General features: G+C 41.7%; 1 protein-coding gene across 1 annotated transcript in view; it reads left to right on the top strand.

Moving 5' to 3' along the window:
* The window catches only part of LOC138629399 (disintegrin and metalloproteinase domain-containing protein 12-like), a 74797-nt gene extending 63808 nt beyond the window's left edge, over positions 1-10989 (top strand). The window contains exons 16-23 of the mRNA XM_069713056.1: positions 455-653; positions 2287-2364; positions 3794-3902; positions 4870-5005; positions 5262-5376; positions 6533-6793; positions 8921-9102; positions 9205-10989. Coding sequence (XP_069569157.1) covers positions 455-653; positions 2287-2364; positions 3794-3902; positions 4870-5005; positions 5262-5376; positions 6533-6793; positions 8921-9102; positions 9205-9274 — 1150 coding nt within the window. The 3' untranslated portion in view covers positions 9275-10989. The remainder of the gene's footprint in view (positions 1-454; positions 654-2286; positions 2365-3793; positions 3903-4869; positions 5006-5261; positions 5377-6532; positions 6794-8920; positions 9103-9204) is intronic.
* The last annotated feature ends 1206 nt before the right edge of the window (positions 10990-12195 follow it).

Here is a 12195-nt window from a genome sequence, read left to right as displayed (position 1 = left end):
TATGACTGTAAAAATAAAATCGAGCTTAACATAACACTTAAAAGAAACTGGAATGTATGAGATTGACATCAGTGCTGAAGCAATCTGTTGATTCAGAAATGAATAACTAAAGTCATAGAAAAAAAAGGAAAAAATGGTTCCAGCTTATGATGTAAGAATATGTTGCATTTGTCAATTTTCTGACCTTGAATAAACCGAACTGTGAAGATAATAGCTGTCACATTATACAATGGCAATGATCATTTGTTCTTTGGTGTAATTCAGCAACTCCTATCTCTGAAACGACTCGTATTGTGATCTGAACACAGCACAAACAAGCGGCCTGTTCTTTGTCTCTTTAAGTGGACAGCAAGAGTGAGAGGGGAAATAATTGTTAGATCCACAGCTGGGAAAACAGTGACATGTAATTCAATTATTGCATTGTTATTCTTCTTGCTGTTTGTTGTGTTTACAGTGATGCTAAATGTGGCAAAATCCAGTGTCAAGGAGGAGCCAACCGCCCTGTAATTGGCACCAACGCTGTTTCCATAGAAACAAACATACCCCTGCAGGAAGGGGGGAGAATACTGTGCCGAGGTACACATGTCTACTTGGGTGATGACATGCCCGATCCCGGCCTGGTCCTGACCGGGACCAAGTGTGGTGATGGAATGGTGAGAGCTTTGATGGTTAAATACAGATGGTACAGATACAGATGCAACACTGCAAGTACAGCTTGAAAGTACTTTATGAGAGAATATGATAAATTTTCTGGTTATTTTGTAGAATACAATTTAAAATGCAAAACATATCGGCAGATACAACCAGAACCAGCAGCAAATTTTTAATTGCAATGAAGACTTTAATAAGTCAGTAATATATAAATGATGAAAAATGTGAGTCTGCTTTTTAAATCACGTAATCTAATCAAGATATCAAACAACCAGGAATCAAAGCACCACTTTTATGATTAATAAGTTCGGGCAGCTGCACACTTCCAAAAAAAGCACTCGACAAATAAAAACAAAAAAGATGTAGCTTAAATAAAACACTTAAAGGTCCCATATTTAAAATTTTTCTGGTTTTTAATTTGCAGTGTTGATATTGTTTGGTTTTAAGTACCAAAAACCATCTTAGTGTAGTCCTACATGTTTTAATCTTTTCTCAGGAGCTTTACCAAGAACAAGCTGTTTTGTGTCTCTGTTTTTAAGTTTCATTAAAATCAATGACCCTCTCTTTTGATTGTTTAACTGTTTTCTGATTGATACACACCCAGGAAACCACAGCTTTGCTTTGGTAGCTAGCTCCGCAACAGAATGACTGCTCGGTGTTTTCTTCCAGATAAAAGGCTGGACAGTGAGCCCTGCTGAGGGCGAACGTAATCAAATATGAGTTGTGACATCACAAATTCGTGGCACTGAATACAGGCTGTGTGCATCTACACGTGCATCATAATCAAAAAAGAAATGGAAATCTTAATACACGCAATATGGAGCTTTTAACAAAGAATGACCACAAATAATTGATATTCTTGGTTATATTTGAAGTACATGTTGAAAATAAGTCTTTATTCTACTTGAGTAAAAATTTTAATGCAACACTGCAGTTTATATTTTAGTACGCCACAGCTACCTTGTGGTAGTGGTATCTGTACGTCAGTGTAAAAACAAAAGAATCTACTCAAAATGTATTACACACTTTCTGGGAAACAAGAGTGGAAAAAGGAACGTGGAGTGAAAGGCCATGACTAAGATGTTTTAAGAAGTTCTTCAGGGTGTGTCCTCTCGTCATTTCAGACTCGCACGGGCTCAGACACTTAATTGACTTCCCATTATTGAGTCTATTTGGCATCTCCCAGCAGACATCAATTCAGGCATTGGTCACTTCACTAATACAGTTACCCCATTTAGTCTAATTTACTTCCCTGTGAAGGTCTACCCAGCCTCCGCCCTCATCCGCCGAGACTTCTGACATCACGCTCTGTGCCCACTGTTGCCAAGCTCATCCTCATGTTCAGCCTGCATGTATCTGGGTGTGGTGCCTTTAAGCAGCTGTGTAATAACTTTTAAAAATCAGCCTTGATATATTTCAGAAAAATCCCAGTTGTAATATAATTATATTTCATGCTGTGTTGCTTCATAACTAAAGTGATTTGTCAGGGGCAAATTAAAAGAAATAGCAGGCTGGATCTGTTTTTTGTTGTTTTTTGTTGTTGTTTTTTTCTTTAGAAGATTAAAAGGTTCAGAATATTATGGACTTGCTCTTTGAGCTCACACTCTTAATTTTTTATGTCTTTGTCTGCTTCAGATGTGTCTGAATCGTCAGTGCCAGAACGTCAGTATTTTTGGTGTGCATGAGTGTGCAGCCAAGTGCAGCGGTCGAGGGGTGAGTACAGGTCCTTTCATCCTATTTCAGTGTTGTGAAGAAGCGATGTAATGCTGTCTATTTCAAACCATACCAATTAATATCCCATTCGTCCGTCATAGAAACTAATTTTGGCTGTAAAACGCTCAAAATGCCCTGTGTACGTTGCATAGGGAGCTGTAACAATGCCTTGCAATCAATCACTCTGAATGCTGAAAGGTTCAATCACTTAGATATAATGATTTCATTTATGTTCAACCTCAAGTACCATTCATCATACTCGCCGGCAGTCGCCCTTGTCCCCAAAAACTGTGTTGAAATCTGAAGGCTGGGCTTTGTTCGGCCAAACGCCGTGAACAGGGACACACACTTTGACTTTGAGCTGGGGAGCGCGAATATTGGATTTTTCTTCTTCAACGCCTCCCATCAAACGTCTTTGGGGTGGTCCTGTTTAAGATGAAATATGTGACTTTGCGGTATTAAATTCACCGGTGGGTCCCAGAGGCTTCGACTGTGACTGGTTAAGTTGTTCCTTCATCAAAAATACAGGAGAAACGACTGCGACTGTCTCTTAAAATGAAACATCTCCAGTTATTATACAGTCACATTTGTTTGTCTAGCTGCAGTTAAGACATATCTATAAAACGCTAAGGAATGTTTTACTCCCTGAAATAAAAGGACGTTGCTCCCCTGCATGCACAGATTAGATCAAGATGTTGCCTCGTAGAGAGGCCCTCACCTGGTCCGTATTACCCAGATAGGGAATCCTCTTAGACTTTGCCATTCGTGCACTCTGCACGACAGGAAGACGAGAGAGGGAGATTATAAAAATGTGGTGTAAGGGAAAAAGGTCTGCTCTGGTTTTTATATCAGACGTCTCCGCCATGCAAAGCTTGACATGCTGGCTCGGAGTTGATTCTGCCTATTTCATGCAGCTCATAGAAAATCTAAGTCATTGGTATCCTACTGACTGTGTTGTCTGCCTAGTGCGGAAACAAATGCAAGGAAATTTATTCGAGTCATATAATGAGTCATTTCTCAAGCAAAAAAATCCCAAACATTAACCTTTTCCATCTTCTCAAATGTGAGATACTTTTGACTGATTTAAACCATTGAAAACTAAATCTCTTCAGATATTTTAGAGTTTCAGGTGTTTCCCCACTTTTTGAAGTTTTTTAGATTAATTATTGGATTAATTAAAAAAAAAAAAAAAAAAAAGCGCCTGGATTAACCGATAATGAAAACAGTCATTAGCTGCGACCCACGCGAAGTCACTCGAGTCTGCATCCAATTTCAGAAACGTAACTCATTTGTCACCCTGTTAGGTGTAAGTAGCATATTAAAGGTATGCAGTGCTTTGGCACGTCGTCTGCACACACTCAAACCGAGCATGAAAAATATAAACTGGTGGGCTCATCTAACAGTTAATTGTCCTTTTAACACCCCGCAGGTGTGCAACAACAACAAGAACTGTCACTGTGAGGCTCACTGGGCGCCTCCCTTCTGTGACAAGACAGGCTTCGGAGGGAGTGTGGACAGTGGACCCATCAGACAAGCCGGTACGTCAACAGCAGCTCAGAGTTCTTTCAGTCATAGCTTGTTGTGTCCGGACCTTTGGACTTTTCAGTTTGGTTTGAACCAAAATAACAAGTGAGAAGGGGGCTAAAAGGAGCAAAATCGGGTCCGACAAAAAGAGATAGTCTTGGTCTGGATTAAACATGGTTCTGTTTGTTTGCAGTGTGAAAACACGTTTTTGGATCATTTGGAGTTTAGGACCAATTTTACAGGAAGTTGAGGCAGACTGTCATCCCTTATTCAACAATAAGAAGAAGAAACAGAACCGGAGGAGCAGTAGCGGAAGCACCTGGCGAGAGGACAAAACAATGTATTTAATTGTAATTTGGTCCAACAGAAGTAATTCCATAATAATAATGATATGGTGACAACGAAAATGATCTGTTTATTAATTTTTCTCCATTCAAACGGAAATGCCGCCGGCCGAATTGACAACATGCCGACGTCAGACGCACACCCGTCTACAAACCAATCAGTGTCACATGTAGGGAGACTCAGCCTTTGTAAGTGATGATGACAGGACGTAGGTATGTCATGCGCTCGTGAAATTGCAATGCAAAACCAAAACTAACTGAATTGAATGTTTATACTATAACGAACTTGGTTCCAGACCTACAGGTGTGAAAATACCATCGGTTACATGAAATGATTTATTGCAGCTTGGGTCATGTAATGTCATAGTACAGTTATATGTACTGTATATCAATGACTCATACTCAGGCACAAACTACAGTTCATCTCAGGAATCGCTCTGCTGAAAACCAGAGTTCAAAGAAAGAAAATAGGAGCATAAAGGACCTAAAGATTTCCGAGAATACATAAAGTTTTGCAGAGAACTGTAGACAACCGAACAGTGAAACAAAAATCTGCAGAAATATTCATTGAGTCAGCTTCTGTATTCGAGGACTCCTGTGCTGAGACTTCCTGTTTCCTCCGTGTGTTTGTGAGTAGACAGCAGGAACCTGACAGTCGGCATCCTGGTGGCTATGCTCACCGTGCTGGGAGCTGGTCTGATCATCTGCATCAAGAGAAAAACTCTGTTGGGCCTGATGTTCACCAGTAAAAAGAACCCAATCGAGAAGCTCAGGTGCTGTTTCACTGCCCGATAATGAAATAATTTGTGCATACGATTCATGATTATTTCATGCAGCATAAAGAGTCAAATGTGTGACAGATACTGTTGCGCGGGAACATTTTTTACAATTTGTCACGCTTTGAAACCAATTACAATGTTTAATTAATTTTGATTCCTCAATTTGAAATATATTACCTTTGGAAGTGATGTCTGATTAATAGAATAAAGTGTTCAATTAGGAATATATCATTTCTTCTTTGTATTACAGATCGGTGAGCGCTGCAATCGGCGGGCCGTCGGCTCTGAACCAGCCTCCTTCACTGAGCACAACATCTCCATCTCGCCCGGCCCCGCCGCTGCCGCACACCGCCACCATCTTCAAGGTCACTACATCACACGTGTGCACTTGACAGGCTCATTACAAACACGCAGATCGACAGAGAGGATGTTTTTACAGTATCTGACTCAAACAAATGGAGAATCAGCCCAAACATGATCTGGAGCTGTGACACTCTTCCTGGCATGTCGCAGCTGTTTCGATCGCACAAATCACTCTCAACTGGATTGACATGTTGTTTTCACACAAATGGCAGCTCGTTCAAATCCAATTAAATCATCCCTCTGCATGTGGCCCATGTTGGGGGGGGGGGAGGTGGAGGAGGGGGATAATGGAGTCGGCGGTGAGCAGTAGACACTTGAATACATTTCTTGTCATTAACAGCTGCCTGTTAAGAGAGAGAATTGATTTATCCGCACATTTCCAACATGAGGATTATGTTGATGCAGCTGCTTTCTTGACATCCAAAGTCATCCTGTTGCCAATAATTGCAAGACAGAGAATGCCTTTTCGCCGTAATGACTTGTGTGCCGACATCACCGTGTGCCTCAACCACTCCATTTACTGCCCTGACACGGTTTGTAATGGGTAGTGACCCACGATCGACAGAGTTGCTGAAGGACAAGAGAAACTGTGTACGAAGACACGCTGCTGTTGCCGGGTGGCACACGAGCGAGGCGAGCTGTTGGTGTACAAGATGTTTTCAGTTAGGAAGCATGTGGTTTTCATTTGGGGTCAACGGTAAGAAGAGAAAGGATGTAAGGCTGTTTGATGTAAGCACAGTGCAGGTGAGGTCATTTTCCAGTTGTTGGGAGCTGTGTTAAACAGCCACATGAGTGCGTGTGTATGTTACATTGTGTGTGTGTTTGAGCTGTACACATCTGGCGAGGTCTAAATATCAGGCCGACTCATATTTTGGCTCTCTTCTACGTCTGATGTGTTTCAGTGGGAGTGTGTGTGGGCTGTGTGGGTCGTTTCTGACCAAGCGGGTGATGATGTGACAGTCTTGGTCTTTACTTTTCATAAGTTACCTGAAGAGGACGCGGGGGAATGGAAAGCTAACCAAGTGGGAGCGCTTGATTTTTTTTTTTACATCAGGAAGAACCGCAGAGGAAGAAGAGGAAGTTAACATGGCTGTTTCTGATAGGAAGCAGACAGTTTCTCCTCTGACCGACTCTTCTGGTACTTTCATCTCCCGGCAGCCTCCTCACCGGGGCCCGGAGGCGGGGCTCCCACCGGTCCCCTACCCTGCCCACAACCTGCGCAGATTGCCCCAGTGCCCTCCAGTTCACCTCAGCCACCCAGTCCCCCTGTCCCTCACCCTGTCCCTCTCCCCCGGCCCCGGGCAGGCGAGGCCCCCGGCGCCTCCACCTCACCGAGCCGCTCCGCCTCACATCCACGTCGCACCCAGGGGGGCGTCGTTTCGCACCGCGTCGTACCACGACTCCTGCAGGATGGTCATGGTGAGTGAATTTCCTGTTTCCTCACTTGGAAACATTTTATTTGATGATGTTACTTACTGTAATTTCTCCGGCGCGTCTAGGGAGCGTTTACACGCCACTGCAGCCTGTAAGATCTAACCAGGGAAACGATGATGCTCGCTGCACTCTCAGATTGGTGTTTTGAAGTCGACGGTTTTCACGGTTCTTTTGTGCCCTATAAAAGTACAGGCACGTTGACAGTTATGCTCAGTCTCCAAAGAATAACGAGGTTAACCCAGGAGCTAGCATCGTCCAAGCGAGACTCCAGTTCTGCAACACAAACCGCCACATAAATAATGAAAACAGCCAGACTCGCAAGAAGGGGGACAGCAGCTGGGGTGAGGAAGTCTGTCCAAATATCACAGGGTGCTAAACTTGCTGCCACCACTATTCCATGGACTTTAGTTCTGGCATTGCAGGCTGTCAAAGTTGAGGGAAAGAGAAAGCCAGAGGTTCCTGGTGTTAAATCCCTCTCACTCAGTGATTCTCAAAGACTCTGATTTGCCTTTAATCCGTTTGACTTGTACCCTATGAGGCAGAGAGACCCAAAGAGAGAGGAACAAATGCAGAAATATGATGAAGAGACACACACACACACACACACAGACTTGATATAATCAGTTTTTGTTTTTCAGCCAGCAAACTGCAAACACTCTCTGCTTCCGGGCTGTCAAACTTGCCGCTCTGCTGCTTTTGTTCTGTGTCTAATTGACATCATTGTAAATTTTATTGAACACCTTTTTGTTTTGGAGTGCTGGTCTGAAAAAACAAGCAGTCTGAAAATGTCACATTGGCCCTTTGAAAAAATGGTGAAGGTCATTTGTATTAATCAATCAACAAAAAATGTAATTGATAATAAGTCACGGCCCATAATAAAAAAATAAAAAAATAAAAGCCAAACGCAAATGTAATAACTTCCAGCATGACACTACTCCTCTGGAATGCCAAAAAGAATATTGTGTGCTTTGCTTTAGAATAGAATTAAATTTCAACTACATTTCATTTAAAGTGTAGAATCACCAGGCAACATGGTCCCAAATTACAATCACAAGAGAACATACAGCAGACAGATAAAGTAATTAACAACCCACACGAAAATATTAGTGTTAAAAGAAATAAAGCAACACAGGCAGACAGCAGCATAACTAAGGGATGGTTCAGGATCACTGGAGCCAGCCTGAGCTGTAAGATTTATCAAATAGGAAAGTTTTAAGCTTAATCTTAATAAATACAGTGTTCATTCAAGAACCATTTCAAAAACGAGCTCTTGAGTTTCTCTTGGTTTTCAGACGCCTGCTCACCAGGTGACGTGCAGAAGCTCTTGGCAGTGTTTTGACTTTGGGAAGTAGACGCTCTCAGCTGCTCCTATTTAATGTCAGAGTGTGAAAGTCAAAGTGATCCCGGTTGGCAGCCGACTTGCAGCAGACAGTGTCTTTAGCAGCTGTTCGGCAGCTCCGATATGTTGACGAAAGGACGTCAGAAGTGAGCGGAAGCGCTCTGCCGGGGGGGCGTTGAAGCTCTGTCGGACGGCGGAGCTTCACCTGATGGAGCCAGTGGGTTTTAGGGTGATTTATGGGATCGGCGATGCTAAGTTGAAGCTGCAGTATCGTTTTGTGTCTGTTAATCACCTCATTACACACACACTTGTCAATTGCCTGCATTTCACTTCATTACTCTTTGGTACTGTTTTGATATTTTTGGATGGAGCCCAGGTCGGCCTCGTTGCACGACAGCGTTGGCTGTCTATGTGATGAATTAGTGGCTGATAGCAGACCTGTTTCTGTGGGTGACTGAGGTCTGAGGTTCGGCCCTGTGGAACCTTTTCTCTCCGCCTTGTTTGTGGAAGCTTCTCTCCAGCCAAGAAGAAGAGGAGGAGGAGGAAGTGAGAGGAGATCAAATGTGGGCGAGGTATCAGGCCTTTTGTCATGACCTCAGTCTTGTAGAGAAGATTAAAACCACATGATAGTCCTCATTACAAGTTGCTTGGACAAGGGGGTGCCCCCTGTGTCTGAAGGAGCCGAGCAGAACAGGGCTTGTAACTGTCTGACTGTGAGTGCCACCTGGTGGAGAGTCTTGGTCATTATTTTTGATTTGTCTGTTCTTTAACAGGAGTTTGAAAAGCCCAGTCCTCCTCAGAAACCTCTGCCTGCTGATCCCAGGAGCTCTCGTCTGGCGCGAAGTCCGTCTGTAATGCAGGGTCACGCTGTCGTCCAAGGGCCCTCAGCTGTTTGTGGCCCTGCGGCAATACCTGGTGGACACAGACCTCGGCGGCCCCTCCCACACCCCAACAGGTGAGTTCCAACTTTAGCCAAGCTATATTTACTGACACTGAAGTTTACAAAAACATCTTCTTTTTTTATATATTTGCTTTTTACATATTTTCCCTCCTCTAGGCCGAGCCCCAAGCAGCCTCCAACACTACCAAAGCCTTGCATAATCGCCAACGTCAAATACAGCAGCTGAGACTTTGGCCAGAAGGGACACTGTTGTGATAAGACACAAGAAGAAAAAAATTTGCACTAAGTAAAAACTCTGAAAACCTTAAAAAAGATGGCGTCCTCTCCGGAGCAAGAGATCTGCCGTGTCCCTTTGGTGCTCTGTGTCTGAATGGTGCTACGAGTCTGAGCTCAGGTACATGTAAAGTATTTATATTCTGTATTTATTGCCACGCAGTGCACTGTGCCAGACACTTTTACTACACGGTAGCAACTTTGAATTTTTTTTTTTTAAATTTGTTTGTTTAATTTCTTTCATATCAACTGCTCTTTATGAAGGAGAGTGATGGGAGGGTTTTAAAAAAAAAAAAAAAAAAAAAAAGCAAATCTGTGAAATTGTGATTGCGGAAATGTTTGTATGAAAAGTGTTTTAATGAAGGGAACCCTTTACATGATGGTTTTGTTCTGTATACATGAAGAATTTCAAAAAGAGTTTTGTGCAATGAGAACAACGATGAGAGCAACATTTGTAGTTCATTGAGGACACAGTGGGGTTTTTTCTGGAAGGGTAACGCTCTCCGCAGCAACTTTGAGCCACTCTGACGAGGCTTGAAACAATCACAGAAGAAGAAAAAGCAGTTTCACTGCAGCAGTTCTGCGATCAGGGAAGAGAGGAGCTAGTTTTTTTTCACAGACAAGTGAAATGCAGGGCTGTTTCTTCTTCATTTACATTAAGGTAACAAGTTGGATTGGGAAATGTCACTGATTTGCCATTTCCTTTTTCATTAACGACACCTGAGGAGCTGACTCGGGGGATCCGGGTGCCGAGGTATAAACTGAACACGGATCTAAAAATGAGCCGAAGATCGAGAAAACTATTCATCCCTCGGAGAAAAGTCTCCGAAATGTTTGCTCTACTAAAGGTCATGTGTGTTTTAAGTATTTCCCTCGATGCCTGTCTGCACCAAGGACTCTGATTAAATCATGGATTCACTGAGGACTTTCTTAAAGCTGTACTCACATGGAAGCAGCCACTGTCTGACTCCAATGTTAATATGTTGAATTTGAACATTTCTCTCTGACAGGATGGGACAGTTTCACGTGACAAGGACACATTTCTAGATCTCTTTCTGCCACTTAAATGAAGTTAATGTGTTCATCGGAGACTAACAGACAGTTGTTAATTTTCTAGTTTTTGTACCTTTTTACTTTTGGCTATCGAGATTAGTTTTTTAAAACCATTCTACATGTCCTGGATACAAAAATCCAACATAAATGGGACGTGGTAAATGAGCAGTGTTTAGTCATTCTGGCAGAATAAATGTGTAACTGGGTTGAAATGCAGCATATTCACGCTGAGCAACATTTCCTTTAAGCACAGCTGTTGTTCACAAACTGATATCATTTTCTTACTTTTGATACTGTTATCTTTATACTAATGCACTAGTTTTACATTCATTGCTTTGTTGACTTTGCCTTTTCAGTGTCCATGTACTAATAGACAGCATTTGAGTCTGGTCACCTGTCTTTACGTCTCTATGTTCCTCGTGTGTTGTGTTACAGGTGAACACATTTTCAAAGAGAATGCTTTTTTAAATGATTGTTTGATACATCATATGTAAAGAAAACTGTTAAATTGTCGGTGTCATGGTATTTTGAACACTCCAGCAGTATTAGTAAAACTGTTTTTCAAACACAGAGGAACATTGCCTATTGATTTTTTTTTTTTTGTGCATATTTACAACAAGACCAAAGATGTGAGAGGATCAATTATAAGAAGTGCAACCATTGTTATTTCTTTAAGAGCTTTGTTTAAATGTTAAAATTGAAAAGTTAGTATACAGGCACACACAAATCAATGACATTTTCACTCCAGCAGCACTCCCTACTCAGTGCAAATACAAAGACCAATTTCATACTGTGCCAAACTTTAAACCACAATTGCTTTGGATCTCCAAAAAGTAACCTTTTTGTCAGGAGCTTCTGGAACATTTAATAACTGAACGCTGTAACAAGAGTAATTTAACATTTTACAGCAGGCTTCACATTGGTTAAACTATTTAACACCGACAGCTGTGGCAGCTTGGCTTATTTTAACAGTCAGAGCCTTTGTCAAAAAGCAATTTGACGAGGTCTTTGTAAGAGATGAAAACACTGCTTTCGATCAATAACAGCTATGCGATTGTGCGCACACTCTTGCTGGTCAGGATTCACTTGCATTGACCTGCTGGAGTCAAGTTTGTGTGTGGTTAAAAGTAATATTTTGTAAAAACATTTAGTTGAAAAAAAAAATAAAAAGATGAGAAACTGGAGCAGATCCACACAATGACAGCGACAACAACAAGGGCACAAACTGTTGCTGAAAGCAGCCTCATCTAATCTCAGCTCCAGTTTTTATTTGTCAGAAAGGGGGAGGGGGAATCCAGTGGTCACCATAATCAAAGAAAATTAGACGTGTAGATTGTCTAAACAGTGTTTAGAGTTTATAATTTGAGCTACTTGTTGAAATAATTTCATCTGTTCACGGCTATGATTGGACAGCTCGGCTGTATCTGTAAAGGCAGTAGAAGGGAAACAAGCTTCATTTATATTTAGAAAAGGATACTTCTCTAAATATAGACTGATTATGGCTGAACAGCGCATCCCTGTGGAGAATATGGAGCCTGCTGAAGGTGAACAGGTGAATTTTGATAGCGTTCAGAGTTTAAACGAGGTTCAGGCTGCTTCACATTTAATTAAGAAAAGAATCAGCAATGAAAACAGCACTTCACCATTTGTGGAGACCCATTACAGGCACTTGAAAAATAGATCCCCATTTTTGGCTTTTATTATAATGATTTTTTAGAAAATGTATGATATTGTGGGATATGTATATTAATAATTTAGTCTCATAATTCTAAATTAAAATGCTTTGTGGTTTCTTTATTATATTTGATTTATTTTCAAGTT

This window comes from Brachyistius frenatus, unplaced genomic scaffold (genome assembly GCF_029030835.1).
Source record: "Brachyistius frenatus isolate BFR_SWC_R1_liver_20210118 unplaced genomic scaffold, ASM2903083v1 Contig_115, whole genome shotgun sequence".
Taxonomy (NCBI): domain Eukaryota; kingdom Metazoa; phylum Chordata; class Actinopteri; family Embiotocidae; genus Brachyistius; species Brachyistius frenatus.
This window is presented reverse-complemented; position numbering and strand designations above follow the sequence as displayed.